Source organism: Dama dama, chromosome 14 (assembly GCF_033118175.1).
Source record: "Dama dama isolate Ldn47 chromosome 14, ASM3311817v1, whole genome shotgun sequence".
Taxonomy (NCBI): domain Eukaryota; kingdom Metazoa; phylum Chordata; class Mammalia; order Artiodactyla; family Cervidae; genus Dama; species Dama dama.
The window spans coordinates 25030707-25046422 of NC_083694.1; the positions used below are offsets into that span (position 1 = coordinate 25030707).

The 15716-nt window shown below is 41.1% G+C and overlaps 1 protein-coding gene and 1 long non-coding RNA gene across 3 annotated transcripts in view; one reads left to right on the forward strand and one right to left on the reverse strand.

The window, feature by feature from the left end:
* LOC133069054 (uncharacterized) overlaps positions 1–6619 on the reverse strand; it is a 25811-nt gene extending 19192 nt beyond the window's left edge. The window contains exons 1-2 of one of the 2 annotated variants that reach the window (XR_009695767.1): positions 6533–6619; positions 198–367 (exon numbers count right to left, since the gene is read on the reverse strand). This is a non-coding gene — a long non-coding RNA (uncharacterized LOC133069054). The remainder of the gene's footprint in view (positions 1–197; positions 368–6532) is intronic. The other variant, XR_009695768.1, reaches the window with a different exon arrangement.
* Positions 6044–15332, forward strand: DEGS1 (delta 4-desaturase, sphingolipid 1). The gene is made up of 3 exons (XM_061160130.1): positions 6044–6241; positions 11238–11980; positions 14836–15332. The coding sequence occupies exons 1-3, from the start codon at positions 6160–6162 to the stop codon at positions 14980–14982; spliced, it is 972 nt and encodes a 323-aa protein (XP_061016113.1). The 5' UTR covers positions 6044–6159; the 3' UTR covers positions 14983–15332.
* The last annotated feature ends 384 nt before the right edge of the window (positions 15333–15716 follow it).

A 15716-nucleotide genomic window follows, 5' to 3' on the forward strand; every position in this document is an offset into this window, starting at 1 on the left:
GCAAACACAGGATCTTGTACAAAGGAAATCAGCTGAAATATCGTAACTCCAGAAAAGTGAGGTCCATAAGCCTTGTGGGGCTTCCCTGGTGACACAGATGGTAAAGAATCCACCTACAATGCAGGAGACCTGGGTTTGATCCCTGGTTGGGAAGATCCCCTGAAGAAGGGAACAGCTACCCATTCCAGTATTCTGACCTGGAAAATTCCATGGACAGAGGAGCCTGGCGGACTCTAGTCCATGAGGTCACAAAGAGTTGGACACGACTTAGCAACTTTCACTTTCGTAAGCCTTGTGAAGGTTATGGCTGGAAGAAACTTGGAGCCTGGGAAGAGAGGCCTGATGCAGTGACTCAGACTGGAGAGCACTGTGGGAACAAAGATATCAGCAGTAAGTAGGAGAGCATGATGCGGCACCAGACACACCAATGAGGCCAGCAGAGCAGAGAATGGTTATTACTATGATTAAGGTTCAAATCCATGTTGTTCAAGGGTCAGCTGTAGTCTTAAAAACTGAATTGCTGAAATTAGAACATTCCCTCACATCATAGGCAAAAATAAACTCAAAATAGTTTAAAGACCTAAATATAAGACCATAAAACTCCTAGGAGAGAACACAGGCAAAACATTCTCTGACACAGATCACAGCAATACTTTCTTAGATCAGTCTCCCAAGGCAAATAAACAAAAACAGAAACTAATAAATGGAACCTAATCAAACTTAAAAGCAAAGAAAACCATCAAAAAAAACCCAAAAAGACAACCTACAGAATGAGAGAAAATATTTGCAAATAATACGACCAACAAGTGGTTAATTTCCAAAATATAAAAACAGCTCATACAACTCAATATTAAACACACACACACACACACACACACACACAATTAAAAAATGGGCAGAAGACCTCAACAGGTATTTCTCCAAAGAATACAGATAACCTTACAGGCACATGAAAAAATGCTCAACATTGCTAATTATTAGAGAATTGCAAATCAAAACTACAATGAAGTATAACCTCACACCAGTCAGAATGGCTATCATCAATAAGTCTACAAATAATAAATGTTGGAGAGAGTGTAGAGAAAAGGGAATCCTCCTACATTGTTGGTGGGAATGCAAATTTTTACAGTCACAACGGATAACAATGTGGAGGTTCCTTAAAAAAAAAATTTAAAATAAACCTACCATTTGATCCAACAAGCCCACTCCTGGACATATATCCATAAAAGATGAAAACTCTAATTCAAAAAGATACATGTACCCCAAAGTTCACAGCAGCACTATGTACAATAGCCAAGACACGGAAGCAAATTATCCATCAACAGATAAATGGATAAACAAGGTGTGGTATTTATATGCAATGGGATATGACTCAGCCAAAAAAAAAAAGAATGAAATATTGCATTTGCAACATGATGGACCTAGAAATTATCATGCTAAGTGAAGTAAGTCAGAAAGAGAAAGACTAATATTATATGATATCACTTACATGTGGATTCTAAAAAATAGTACAAATGAATCTATTAACAAAACAGAAACAGACTTGTAGCATAGAAAACAACCTTGTGGTTACCAAAGGGTAAAGTGGAGGGAGGACAAATGAGGAGTATGGGATTAATACATACTACTATATATAAAACAGATACTCAACAACCATTTACACAACGGGGATTTCCCTAGTGGTCCAGTGGCTAAGACTCCCACGCTCCCAATGCAGGTTTCCTTCTCAGGGAATTAGATCCCACTTGCTGCAACTAAGAATTTGCATGTTGCAATGAAGATCAAAGATTCTTCGTGCCGCATCTAAGACCCAGGATAGCCAAATAAATAAATAAATATTTTTAGAAAAAGAATGTACATAGGGAACTACATTCAATATCTTGTCATAACTTATAAGGGAAAGTAGTCTGATAAATATATATAGCTGAATCATTTTGTTATATAACAAACTATTGTAAACTGAAATGAACTAACAATATTGTAAATCAATTATGCTTCAATGTTTAAAAATGAATTCCCATTAAAATTTTTTAAAAAGTGGAAAATGAAAAATTCAAATGGAAGAACACCTTGATTTCAAAAATATGATTATCCTCTTGTGAAACTACATTGTCTGACATTTCCCAATAATCATCAGGAGCTATTGGGATTTACCCACAACTTTTGAGAGCAGACTGGATGGTAGTGCCTTTCTAGAATGTCTGGTATGATTGTTTTAAGACAAACTCCCTGGCAAGAGTAAGAGAACGAGGGCTTCCCTGGTGGACCAGTGGTTAAGAATCCATCTTGCAGTGCAGGAGCAACAGTTCAATCCCTGGTCCAGGAGGATTCCACTTGCCGCAGAGCAACAAAGCCTGAAAGACACAACTTCTGAGCCAGTTGTGAGCCTGGGAGTGGCAACTACTGAAGCCCCTGTGGTATAGAGCTCATGCTCCACAACAAGAGAAACCACCGCAATGAGAAGCCTGAGCACTGCAACCAGAGAGCAGCTCCCACTTGCTGCAGCTAGAGAAAGCCCGTCTGCAGCAACCATGACCCAGTGTAATCAAAAATAAATAAATCTTTTAAAGAGTATACAAGTATATATGACCCACAGCAAAAGACATTCAGAATTTTTTTTAAGTAAGAAAAAGGTATGAAAGTAAGACAACACAATAAGATCTTTTAAAAGCCCAAACTAAAGAAACACGTATGTATGTGCATCAGTTCAGTTCAGTCACTCAGTCCTTTTTGACTCTTTGCGACCCCACGGACTATAGCACACCAGGCTTCCCTGTCCATCACCAACTCCCGGAGCTTACTCAAACTCATGTCCATCGAGTCGGTGATGCCATCCAACCAGCCCATCCTCTGTCATCCCCCTCTCCTCCCGCCTTCGATCTTTCCCAGCATGAGGGTCTTTTCCAATGAGTCAGCCCTTCGCATCAGGTGGCCAAAGTATTGGAGTTTCAGCTTCAGCATCAGTCCTTCCAACGAATACTCAGGACTGATTTCCTTTAGGATGGACTGGTTGGATCTCCTTGCTGTCCAAGAGACTCTCAAGAGTCTTCTCCAACATTGCAGTTCACAGGCATCCATTCCTCAGCGCTCAGCTTTCTTTATAGTCCAGCTCTCACATCCGTACATGACTACTGGGAAAACCATAGCTTTGACTAGATGAACCTTTGTTAGCAAAGTAATGTCTCTGCTTTTTAATATGCTGTCTAGGTTGGTCATAGCTTTTCTTCCAAGGAGCAAGCGTCTTTTAATTTCATGGCTGAAGTCACCATCTGCAGTGATTCTGGAGCCCAAGAAAATAAAGTCTCTCACTGTTTCCATTGTTTCTCCATCTATTTGCCATGAAGTGATGGGACCGGATGCCATAATCTTAGTTTTCTGAATGTTGAGTTTTAAGCCAACTTTTCACTCTCCTCTTTCACTTTCATCAAGAGGCTCTTTAGTTCTTTGCTTTCTGCCATAAGGGTGGTGTCATCTGCATATTTGAGGTTATTGATATTTCTCCCAGAAGTCTTGATTCCAGCTTGTCCTTCATCCAGTCCAGCATTTTGCATGATGTACTCTGCATAGACGTTAAATAAGCAGGGTGACAATCTACAGCCTTGACATACTCCTTTCCCTATTTGGAACCAGTCTGTTGTTCCATGTCCAGTTCTAACTGTTGCTTCCTGACCTGAATATAGATTTCTCAAGAGGCAGGTCAGGTAGTCTGGTATTTCCATCTCTTTCAGAATTTTCCACAGTTTATTGTGATCCACACAGTCAAAGACTTTGGCGTAGTCAATAAAGCAGAAGTAGATGTTTTTCTGGAACTCCCTTGCCTTTTCAACAATCCAGTGGATGTCGGCAATTTGATCTCCGGTTCCTCTGCTTTTTCTAAGTCCAGCTTGTACCTCTGGAAGTTCTCGGTAGACTAGCTTAAAGGATTTTGAGCATTACTTTGCTACTGTGTGAGATGAGTGCCAATTGTGCAGTAGTTTGAACATTCTTTGGCATTGCCTTTCTTTGGGACTGGAATGAAAACTGATCTTTTCCAGTCCTGTGGCCACTGCTGAGTGCATGTGCCTGCCTATGTGTAACTAAAATATTTGTTAATCCCCACAAAAATCCTGTAACTGAGTTCTTCTCCTTTTCCTAAGAATGTCAAAATCCACATTCAATTCAAATGTAAAAGGTGAAAAGAACTAAGTGAAAATATTCCCTCCCAACCTTTTCCCTCAGATTTTTCCTTACTCTCCTAAAATATAATCATTTCTTCAGTGCCTTTCTAAACCTATTTTGTGCATATCCAAGGAAAAACATATAATATATGCATTACATATACACTCCCCACTTCTGCTCAGTGTCTTGCATTTAGTGGCATATTTTGAAGATTAATTCATATTAACACACAAAGACCTTCCTCATTTATTTTTAGTGAGGCATAGTATAATATTGTATGGTTAACTGCATGCACCATTATTTGTTTGTTTTAGTTTGTTTGAGGTTTTTCCCTCTGGTATGAAACACTAACAGATATGGACTTAAAAAAACAAAACTGTAACCATAAAAAAAAAACCCAAAAACTGTAACCATAATATAACAGTATTATCACAGTTAAATTAACAACTCCTCAATATCACCACATATCTAATCAATAGCTGAATTAAATGATCACATGTCAATTTTTAAACCATTTCACAATTTGAATCACAATCTAAATAAGATGAATAAGCTGTGGGCTTCCCTGGCCGCTCAGTGGTAAAGAATCCACCTGCCAAGGCAGAAGACACATGTTCCATCTCTGATCCAGGAAGATCCCACATGCCTCAGGCAACTAAGCCCTTGCCAGAACTATTGAGCCTGTGTTCTACAGCTGAGGAGTGGCAATTACTCAAGCCCCGGGAGGGGGTGAGGGGGGGGTGGCCCTAGGGCCTGTTCTCTGAAACAAGAGAAGCCACCACAATGAGAAGCCTGCTCACTGCAACTAGAGAAGAGCCCGCAAAGTAAGGAAGACCCAGAACAGCCACACACACACACACACACACACACACACACACACACACACACACCTAAAATGCTGTAAATACAGTTTGTAAAAGACTTAAAATACAAAATCAATAAACTTCAGTTGATTGACATTTTTTGCAGCCCTTTTAATCTGTCGGTTTTCCCTCTTTTGTTTGTTTCCCTTGCATTTTATTTATTAAAGTACTCTGGATGTTGTCCTACAGAATTTCCCACAGTCAGATCTTGCTGATTCTATCTCTGTGGTGTAGTTTAACGTGCTCCTCTCTTCTATTTTCTATACATTAGCATTTGGTTCTAGGTATTTGATCACACTTGGTTGTGGTTGTATGCATGTGTGTATGTGGTGTTTTACCGAGAATATCCTGTTGGTTATCTTCCTTTTTGTAATCTTAGTCAGTTTCTTTTTTATTGGAGAAGTGGTAACTAATTTTGAGACAAAATGTCCTCTCTTTCAGGAACAGGCGGTGGTTCAAACGACCTGTGACAGATGTAAGGCTGAGCAATGAACTTACAAGAGAAGTGGTCACACCAGAATAATTCAGGCAGAACAACAAATTCCTCATGATTTTTCACTCTCAACGAGAGTGATTCCCTTTTTCTTAATTAGCTCTTAATCACCACACGCTCCGCATTTTTTCCTGAGGTATTATTTCGAGGAGGCAGCCAAAAACAGCTCAGTAAATAATTTGCTTTTCAAAATTAAAACTTGGGCAAGTTGCCACTGATTACTGACCAAGGATTCTTGGGCTCAAGCTCCAGCCTCCCCGCGAGGCGCTAAAGCGCAGTCTCATTTCACTTGAGACCTTTCCTGCCTTTTTCAAAAACCTTTTCCCGGGGTCGGGCACCAGCACCGCGCAGGACAGGCCTCGGGGAGCTGGGACTTGCAGGAATTCGGCATTCCGGCTTGACACAAAAAGCAAGAAACCAGCGCCGCGGAGCAACGGAATCCCGCCCCGCGGAGGGGGCGCCCGCCCACCGCACCCAAGCCGGGGGGCGGGGCCTCGGGACTCCGCCCCGGCCTGCGTCTCCGCTCCCGCCCCTCGGCCGCCGGCTGACACGAGTTGCGGAGCGGCCGCCTTCGCTTTCGCCTCCGCCCAGGAGGAGAGTGGATAGGAGCGAGAGCCCGCTGCTGGCCCGCGAGCCGCCGCCGCCATGGGGAACCGCGTTTCGCGAGAAGACTTCGAGTGGGTCTACACCGATCAGCCGCACGCTACTCGGCGCCAGGAGATCCTGGGTGAGGCTCGGGCCCGCGCCCCGTTATGTGCGTGCGCGGCCTCCCGGCACCTGGACCCGCCTTCCCCGCGGCGGCCCCTGTGCGCCCGAAGCCCGTTAAGAGCCCGCTCCCGGCCGCGTCCCGCCGCCGCTCGGGCTCGCGCGGGGCCGGCGCTCCCGGGCTCCGGCCCGGCTCGTGAGGCAGGGATCCCCCGCGCGCCCCCGCCCGGCCGCGCGGCCCCGGACCTTCGGCGGGGGAGGCACAGGCGCGCCCCCGAGCGCGGGCCTCCGTTCTGGGACGGGGTTTGCTTACAGTCGGGTCCCCTCGTCCCGACAGCGCTCGGGTAGATCCTCTCGCTCGGAGATACTCGTGCTGCCGGTGGGCGCAGTGATCTCCTCCTCTCCCTTCCCCCTTCCCCTTCCCCCCCCCTCCCCTTCCCCCCCCCTCCCCCACCTCTTTCTCTTCCTCTCCCTTCTTCCTCTGCCCGGCGGGCCCGGGCGAAGCCAGGCTGCGAGCGTGTGCGAGGCAGGGCGTGGTCCCGGAGCATCTAGAGGCCCACACGCGGGGCGCGCGGACGCTGGCCGACGCCCGCTAGCGATCCCGACGCCGGCGGCTGCAGTCTTGGGCCCAGGGAGGGGGTCGGTTGTATCCGACCCGTTTGCCCCCAGGGGCCTTTCGGACCGGAAAGGTAACCTTTCCAGGGCCTGTGTCTTGGGGTGCTCACGCTGATCTCGTGGATCCTTACAAATAAGGCTGGGATGCGAGAGGGGCAGATTCATGTTTATTTTTCATCCATCCCAGTTTTTTTGGACGAAAAGGCTAAGTATGAAAGACTTGCCAAGATTAGCCTTCTGGTTCCCTGACTGCTAATTTAGGGCCTTTACACCAGGTTAAACTAGGCCCTAACAAGTCTCCGGAGGTGTCAGGCGCTCAGCTGTTGGCAGCTTCTATATTATATAGAGAATTCTCTCATCTCTCCCAGGGTTGTGTTAGGTACTGTGTTGAGTGCTTTACAAACATTACCCAATTTAATCTTTCCAGTGACTACGTCAGTGTTACCCCTATTTTAAAGATGTGGTAGCAGTGAATAAGTGTTAGAGGGGCATTCTGATCTGGGTTAGATTCTACCACAACGTTGGCTTTTGTTTTGAAAATCTGTTAACTAATGGGTGGCAAGTTGAATAAGAGGAGTTATTTCTCACACAGAGTATCCCCCTAGTTTTTCTTGTCAGCATCCATTCGCCGATGAAAAGAAAAGGCAAGTCCCTGCTCTTCACTGGAGTAAGGTAGAAATGTTATGTTTTCACAAAAGGAAAGAAATTAGACCTTTAAAAACTTCAATAGCTGAGCAGACTCTTCAGAGTTGGCTGTTCGCCTTCTCCAGATTGCCGGCCTCCTGAATAAAGCAACTGTTCCTTTCCAACCAATACTTGTCTCTCAAGTATTGGCAAACAATGGAACCTGAGTTAGGTAACACGTGATCATATAACTAATAAATGGATGAATCGAGATTTAAACCCATATCCTTCTGACACTAGGGACTCTACTCTGTTAAATAAATTTATAAATTGTGGGAAAAAAGCATTAGTAGATCCCATTGAAATGGATTTTTAAAAATCGAATCAATAAGCTGGGAATTTGAACATTTATAGTTGCTGTTAAGGCTACCCCGTTAAGAGACTTTGGTTCTTGGATGCTTTCTTTTCTGTTTTTAATCAAAATGTGTATTTTGCAAATCACACATAAGAGATGGCGTATAGTACATTTTAATCTATGCTTAATCAATACGTGCATAAGAATAATCTGGTCTCCACCCTGTAAAAACCAACTCCTGAATACTGGAACTTAGCTATCTGTTTAATATTCAGAAAATCAAGGAAGTGAAAAGGTGTTTGTCCATGCTTATCTCAACATGAACCTTTTTTCCATGAACTTATTATCACTGGACCATTTCACTTGGAAAGTAAAAGGACTACAATATTTCCCGATGAAGATACCAATCATTTTCCCTGCAGGGGTAAATACTGCTCAGCGTTCCATTTCAGCGGTGGAGATGGAATAACCTCAGAAAAGATAAGAATCTGGAAATTTGTTTAAATTATACTTAAATGATGAGATATTTTGAAATGTGTCAGGTTTTGACAAGGAGAGAGGCGCAAGAGAACATGGATATGATAACAGCCAACATCCATACACTAAATTTACAAAATTTATGTACAAAACTAATGAAAGCTATTGATTGGACCATTACTATTGTTGTTTAGTCACTCAGTCATGTCCCACTCTCTGCAAGCCCATGGACTGTAGCCCACCAGGCTCCTCTGTGCATGGGATTTCCCAAGCAAGCTTACTGGAGTGGTTTGCCATTTCCTTATTCAGGGCATCTTTCCCACCCAGGAATTGAACCTGCATTTCCTGCATTGACAGGCAGATTCTTTACCAACTGAGCCATCAGAAAGTGAAAGTGAAATGAAAATAAAAGTCTCATGTCTGACTCTGCCACCTCATGGACTGTACAGTCCATGGAATTCTCCAGGCCAGAATACTGGAGTGGGTAGCCTTTCCCTTCTCCAGGGGATCTTCCCAACCCAGGAATCGAACTGGGATTTCCTGCATTGCAGGCGGAGTCTTTACCATCTGAGCTATCAGGCAAAGGATAATTATTAGTAGGTCATATAATTGCAAGAAATGCTCCTTTTACTGCTGTCCTTCTACTGGGAAACCTTTTTAACTGTCTTATCAAATACTGTAAAGTTCACCCTCCCCCTCCCCTTTTTTGTTTTTGCCCTTGCTGCACAACATGTGGGATCTTAGTTTTCTGACCAGAGATGGAACCTGAGCCCCCTGCATTGGAAGCACAGTCTTAACCATTAGATTGCCAGGGAAATCCCCAAAACTCACCTATTTAAAAGTGTACAATTCAGTGGGGTGTTTTTTTTTTTTTTTTTTTTAATATATTCACAGTTTTAAACTATTACTGCAATCTAATTTTTAGAAAGTTCTTGTCACCCCAAGAAGAAACCTTATACTCATTAGCATTGAGTATATCCTTCACTCACACTTCCCAGTCCTGGGCAAACACTAATCTTGCTGTTTCTATAGATTTTTCTATTCTGGACATTTCTTATGAGTGAGGTCATAATACTTGGTCTTTTGTGACTGACTTCTTTCACTTAGCATAATGTTTTCAAGGTTCACTCATGTTGTGGCATGTATCAGTACTCCATTCCTTTTTGTAGCCAGGTGATTTTTGTGTATGGTGTAAGAGAGAGGTCCAGTTTTATTCTTTTACATGTAGATGACCAGTTGTTCCAGCACCATTTGTTGAAAAGACTATTCTTTCCCCTGTTTAATTATATTGGCATCCTAGTGCTGATTTTTATATACTGTTACACCTGCAAAATGTGTGTTATCTTCTGTCTTTTGTCAGATATGTCCATTTAATCAAATTTTATTTAAACTAAAAATGCTGGAGCTCTAAATAGAAATAACATTTTAATACAAAAGAATTATTACGTATTCACCAATGAACTGAATACTTTGCTATTTTATGTTTGAATAACTGTTGGAAGTGCCCATATTTAAATGAAAGACTTATTTGAGCTTTTCATTTATCCCAGGATAATTAGTTTTAGATTCAAACCCATAAGATTACTTTTTTTGACCTGTTGCCTACAAAATTGTTAACACTGATGAAATGGACTAACAGCAAGAAAGATGAGAAGTTAGGGATAGGAGAGGGGAAAGGAAAGGAACAAGAAGAATTACCTTGAATTAACCAGACCCTTATATATATGAAACTGGACTTACCTTCCTGTCCTGCATTTTAAGCTAGAATTCTTCATTTCACTTTTAAAGAAAAGAAGGTGAAGCTGCTCCTCTTTTTTTTGCTGTGCTGGGTCAAACATACTTGCCAACCCACAAAATCGAAGTGTGTATCTGGGCTTCCATTATCTGGAGTGGCAGGATACGAAGAAGAATCTGCATTTCCCTTTAGGTGAAATGCAGAGGTTTTTATTATTAGCATATTCCATAATACTTGGTTAGATATTTGTGTGTGAAGTCAACAAATAATAATCTAACACAAATTAGCACTGTTCAGTTCTAATGCAGAAGGAAAGGAGACAAAGCGGCATTGTGAATCGATAGAGTTCTTTAGAATTTACACTAATTTGAGATAACTAGAAGTCTACATTGGCAGAAATTTATACATCTAAATGTCTGAAAATATGGAAGTGGTTAGAAGTTACAACAAACTGGCAAGTAGAAGTGACCTAGTCAGTATAAGGAAATCATAAAACCTAAGTCAGATACATCAGTTTATCAGACTATGATTGCCACTTTTGTAAAACTTAAAATTTAACATACAAAAATTTTTAAGAGTGAAAAGGGAACTAGATAACATTTATTCATGTTGTGACCATCTTTCTGTTAATGTAGGAGGGTCTAGATTTTGAGGTTCATTTTTTCCTACAAAAATTCTCAGATTTGTTGTGACATAATATTTAGTGACTTTACTGTTAGAATATACTTCTTCCCAGGACTTTCCTGGTAGGATACGATAGTGGTTAAGATTTCGCCTTCCACCCTGGAGGAGGGCATGGCAACCCACTCCAGTATCCTTGCCTGGGCCCTGGACAGAGGAGCCTGGCAGGCTACAGTCCAGAGTTGCAAAGAGTCAAAAGCGACTTAGCACCCATGCATACTCTATTTAAAGAAAAAAAAGACTTCCAATGCAGGGGGTGTTGGTTCCATCCGTAGTTAGAGAGCTAAGATGAAACAGAAGTGGTATTGTAACAAATTCAATAAAGACATTAAAAATGGTCCACATCAAAATATACCTATTTTTAAAAAAGAATATACCCCTTCCCTGTAGTAGATGAATATTTGATAGTCTCAAAGAGAGCATATGATTTGGAAAAAATTAATTGATGTATAAATTGATATTAGTTTACTTGCAGAACTGTTAATGCACTTTTCTCAGTCTGTGATTTTTTGTTTGTTTTTTTCCTTACAGCAAAGTATCCAGAGATAAAATCCTTAATGAAACCTGATTCCAACTTGATATGGATTGTAATTATGATGGTTCTCACTCAGTTTGTTGCATTTTACTTAGTAAAGGACTTAGACTGGAAATGGGTCCTGTTTTGGGCATATGCCTTTGGCAGCTGCATTAATCATTCAATGACTCTGGCTATTCATGAAGTTTCCCACAACAGTGCCTTTGGCCATTGCAAAGCTATGTGGAATCGTTGGTTTGGAATATTTGCCAATCTCCCTATTGGTGTCCCATATTCAATTTCCTTTAAGAGATACCACATGGATCATCATCGATACCTCGGAGGCGACGGCATTGATGTGGACATTCCAACTGACTTTGAAGGCTGGTTCTTCTGTACTACTTTCAGAAAGTTTATATGGGTCATCCTTCAGCCTCTCTTTTATGCTTTTCGACCTCTGTTCATCAACCCCAAACCAATCTCTTATCTGGAAATAATCAATACTGTGATTCAGATCACTTTTGACATCGTGATTTACTATGTTTTGGGAGTTAAATCTTTAGTCTACATGTTGGCAGCCTCCTTACTTGGCCTAGGTTTGCACCCGATTTCTGGACATTTTATTGCTGAACATTATATGTTCTTAAAGGGACATGAAACTTACTCATATTATGGGCCTCTGAATTTACTCACCTTCAATGTGGGTTACCATAATGAACACCACGACTTTCCCAACATTCCCGGAAAAAGCCTTCCCCTGGTAAGTAAAGGATTTTTTACATGTTCTAATTTCTGATGGTTCTGTGATCACAATTAGTCTTGACTTGCTCATTTAAAATGAAATATAGTATATTTTGTCCACCTAGGCAGTTCATCAAAGAAAACAGCAAGAGTCTTAAAATTCCTGAGTTGGGCAGCCTAATTTTACAGAGCTCATTGTCCTGGATCCCTAAGCCTTGTGGTGACACGTAAGGTTTAGAATGTTGGGGGGTCTGTAGAATCAACTGACATGTAAAGTAATTCAGAAATGGAAAATGAAATTCCCTCTGTCTAGGCAGCAAAAATTTACATAACCTTTATCACTGTTAAACTGAATACACTTAGCTAAAGTTTATGCTGGTTTATTGTGAAATACAGATACCCTGCATAATTGCTCTGCAAAATAAGTGAATGTCAATTTCCAATGGTGCAGACTTACCACACGCAGGGACCATCCGTTTCCCGTCACAGTAGACTTTTATCTTACTGATTGTGGAGTAAATGAAAGGCAGCATATTGACACTCATCCTGTCATCCTTCCCCAAAGGATAACCCTTTCCAAACTTCAGTTATATTTCTGATGAATTCTCTTATTAGACTTTCCATCCTCAGAATGGATAGCTTCTACCGTTCCATTACCAAAAAATGTTTCTGTAATTCTAAAAAGGGGAACTTGTAGGAGATGTAGTATCAGTTTTTCTTGATTTTTTATTTTTTTAGCTGTGATATTAAGGAAACCATAACCAGATAATTTTATGCTAGCATATCTACTCACCCAAATTTTATAGATTTCCTCTTAAGTTTTTAACTGTTGACTGTTTACAAACTTGCATACAACATGACAACTAAATACAACATTTGATTATTGATTGGATTACTAGTTGAGGAAAAAAATATCTAGAAAGGACATTGAGTTAGTGGGGAAGTTTTGAACATGAACCACATAATAGATAATATTGTGTCAGTGTTAAAGTTTCTTGGGTGTGGAATGGTATTATGGTTTTGTTGGGAAATGTCCTTGTTCTTGGGCTTCCCAGGTGGCTAAGTGGCAAAGAATCTGCCTGCTAGTGCAGGAGATGCAGGTTCGATCCCTGGGTTGGGAAGATCCCCTGGAGGAGGAAATGGCAACCCGTCCCAATATTCTTGCTGGGAAAATCATGTGGACAGAGGAGCCTGGCAGGCACCAGTCCATGGGGTTGCAAAGACTCAGACACGACTGATCACATACCTTTTTCTTAGGAGATATATGTTGAATATTTAGGGTGAAATATTCAGGGTAAGTTTGCACATAACATCTGTAAGTTCTCTTTCAGCAAAGAGCAAAGTATGTGGTCTATATCATATATGGGGAGAGAGAGAGAAAGTAGCTGTGGCATAGTGTTAATTGGTGGACCTAAAGGAAGAGATGGGTGTTGATTTTATTGTTCTTTCAACTTTTCTGTCAGTTTTGCATTTTTCAAAATAAAAGGGGAAATCACCACACAGCTGGCTGAAGACAGTTTGAATCTGGTACGATGTGCCAGTTTGGCTATTTTGTGTCATTTTGGTTGGAGAGTGTGTCCACCTTTGCTCACCTCTTCCCTGCCTAGGAAAGTACATTTTTGTATTTTTAAGAGATTAGGGCTTCTCAGGTGGCTCAGTGGTAAAGAATCTGCCTGCAATGCAGGAGACACAGTTTCGATCCCTGGGTCAGGAAGATCCCCTGGAGAAGGAAATGTCAACCCACTCCAGTATTCTTGCCTGGGAAATCTCATGGACAGAGGAGCTTGGTGGGCTACAGTCCATGGGCTCGCAAAAAGAGTTGGACATGACATGGTTTAAGGAGAAAGCTGGTCACCTTTGAACAAAATAATTCACTTTTTCCAACATAAGCCACATATTTTGACTTGTAATTTTCTTGAGCAGTTCATAAACTGAAAACTTATTTCAGCTCAAACATTACCTGCTCATGGTTCATCAGTGAGAATTTATTTCCCACTCCATTCCACGCATAGCTGAACTAACAGACATTCTCAAAGTTCTCTGGTCTTCCTTTCCTGCCTGTTCGGTGGTGTATACCAAGAAGTACCTTGTTCTGCAATAGTTGTGTTGCAGTAATTATGTTGCATGTAACGATCACATGGTTAGTTAATAGATAAGCATAACAAGGTTTCTTTCAACCTCTCTATTGAAATGTAACTCACAATTCATACACTTAAAATGTACAATTCAGTGGTTTTTAGATTGTTCAGAGCCTTACAACCATCACTGCAATCACATTTTGTTGAAAACAGTGTTTTACTCCGCCCTAACTAGTCTTGCTTGCTGATCACACTGGCAGCAGTCATTTTTAAAAAAAAGACATTCTCAACTTGAGGTGGCTGAATTGTACACTTGATAAGTGATTAATTTCTAACTGGCATGCCACAATAATTGATCAGTATTTGCAGGCAGGTTCCTTAATGACAGTGTCAAGTGGTGCCTTTAAACCCTGCAATGCCAGTCATTCAGTATGACATTTAAAAAACATCAAGTTGATTGGATTGCAAGTATTTGTTGTTAAAAGATGGCAAGTGCCACATTTACAAGTAAGCTAGTAAACTACAAGTAAATTTACAAGTAAACTAATCCCTCAGAGCTTGTTGGAAAGACTCAGTAATCCTAGAGGGTCAAGGATGGTTTATTCCCAAAATGTAAACTGCTTTCTGTTTAGAATTCCCAAAGCTGCTGCTGTTACTTATTTATTTGAGAGGGAGGTAGGAGAAAGTCTCATGGCTTCTTTTTTGAGTGTGCATGTCAGACATCCATCCATCTGTCGTCTTTAATAGGACTCTGTTAACACCCATTATTCATCTTGCTGTATTTTTTCCCTTCTAGGTGAGGAAAATAGCTGCTGAGTACTATGACAGCCTCCCCCACTACAACTCCTGGATAAAAGTGCTGTATGATTTTGTGACGGATGACACAATAAGTCCCTATTCGAGAATGAAGAGGCATCGGAAAGGCAACGAGGTTCAGGAGTAAATGTCATTAAGACCAAAGGAACTCCTCTCTGAAACTTGATCATAACTGAGAAAGTGGAATTTTTGCGTTATTAAATTAAGACCAACTATGTTTAGAAGCTGCCCTCATACAGATTCAGAGTATGATCTTCATGGTGTCAAGAAGCTAATCTGGCTTTAAAGAGTCAGTCTGTCTGTGCAGTGTTCAGCTTTACTTATTATATTACCACTGTGGTGGATGTTTTCACTTAGGTCTGACCCTTTGTAAGCATATCATAAAGCTTTTAAAAAGCTATTTCTAGTATGTTGTTTTCACTATAAGGATTTACTTTATTAAAATAGCTAATAAACTGAGCTATTAATCACAATAAATAGTGTTTATCACTTTTTTTTTAAATTGACTATCTTTAGACTATAACGGGAGACTGGGGTGAGCTGACTGAGTCCAGCACAAGCTTACTCATAAGTAAGGACGTTATTGAATTCAGTCATGTCCAACAACTCAACTTCCTTTTCTACGTGGACTCTCAGATTAGAAGTAGCTTTACTGATAGTTTTATGTCATTTCATTTCTGCCGAAACTGGTTTGGTCTGATGGTAGATGGCTGGTGTCAAGTAGCCAGTATTGGGGGTTGTTAGGCTGACATCTCTGGTGACCTGAAACATGTCACTCGGGTAAACTTATTGTAATACAGTGAACTATTTTAAAAGTAATCTTCAGTATCAAAGAAGTCAAGTACTCTACAATTTGTACAC

Bases quoted from the DNA above. Each gene is read 5' to 3' on its own strand.
- DEGS1 (XM_061160130.1), top strand. From the start codon at position 6,160: ATGGGGAACCGCGTTTCGCGAGAAGACTTCGAGTGGGTCTACACCGAT. The intron at 6,242-11,237 runs GTGAGGCTCGGG...TTTTCCTTACAG, and splicing joins TCGGCGCCAGGAGATCCTGG to CAAAGTATCCAGAGATAAAA. The intron at 11,981-14,835 runs GTAAGTAAAGGA...TTTCCCTTCTAG, and splicing joins CCGGAAAAAGCCTTCCCCTG to GTGAGGAAAATAGCTGCTGA.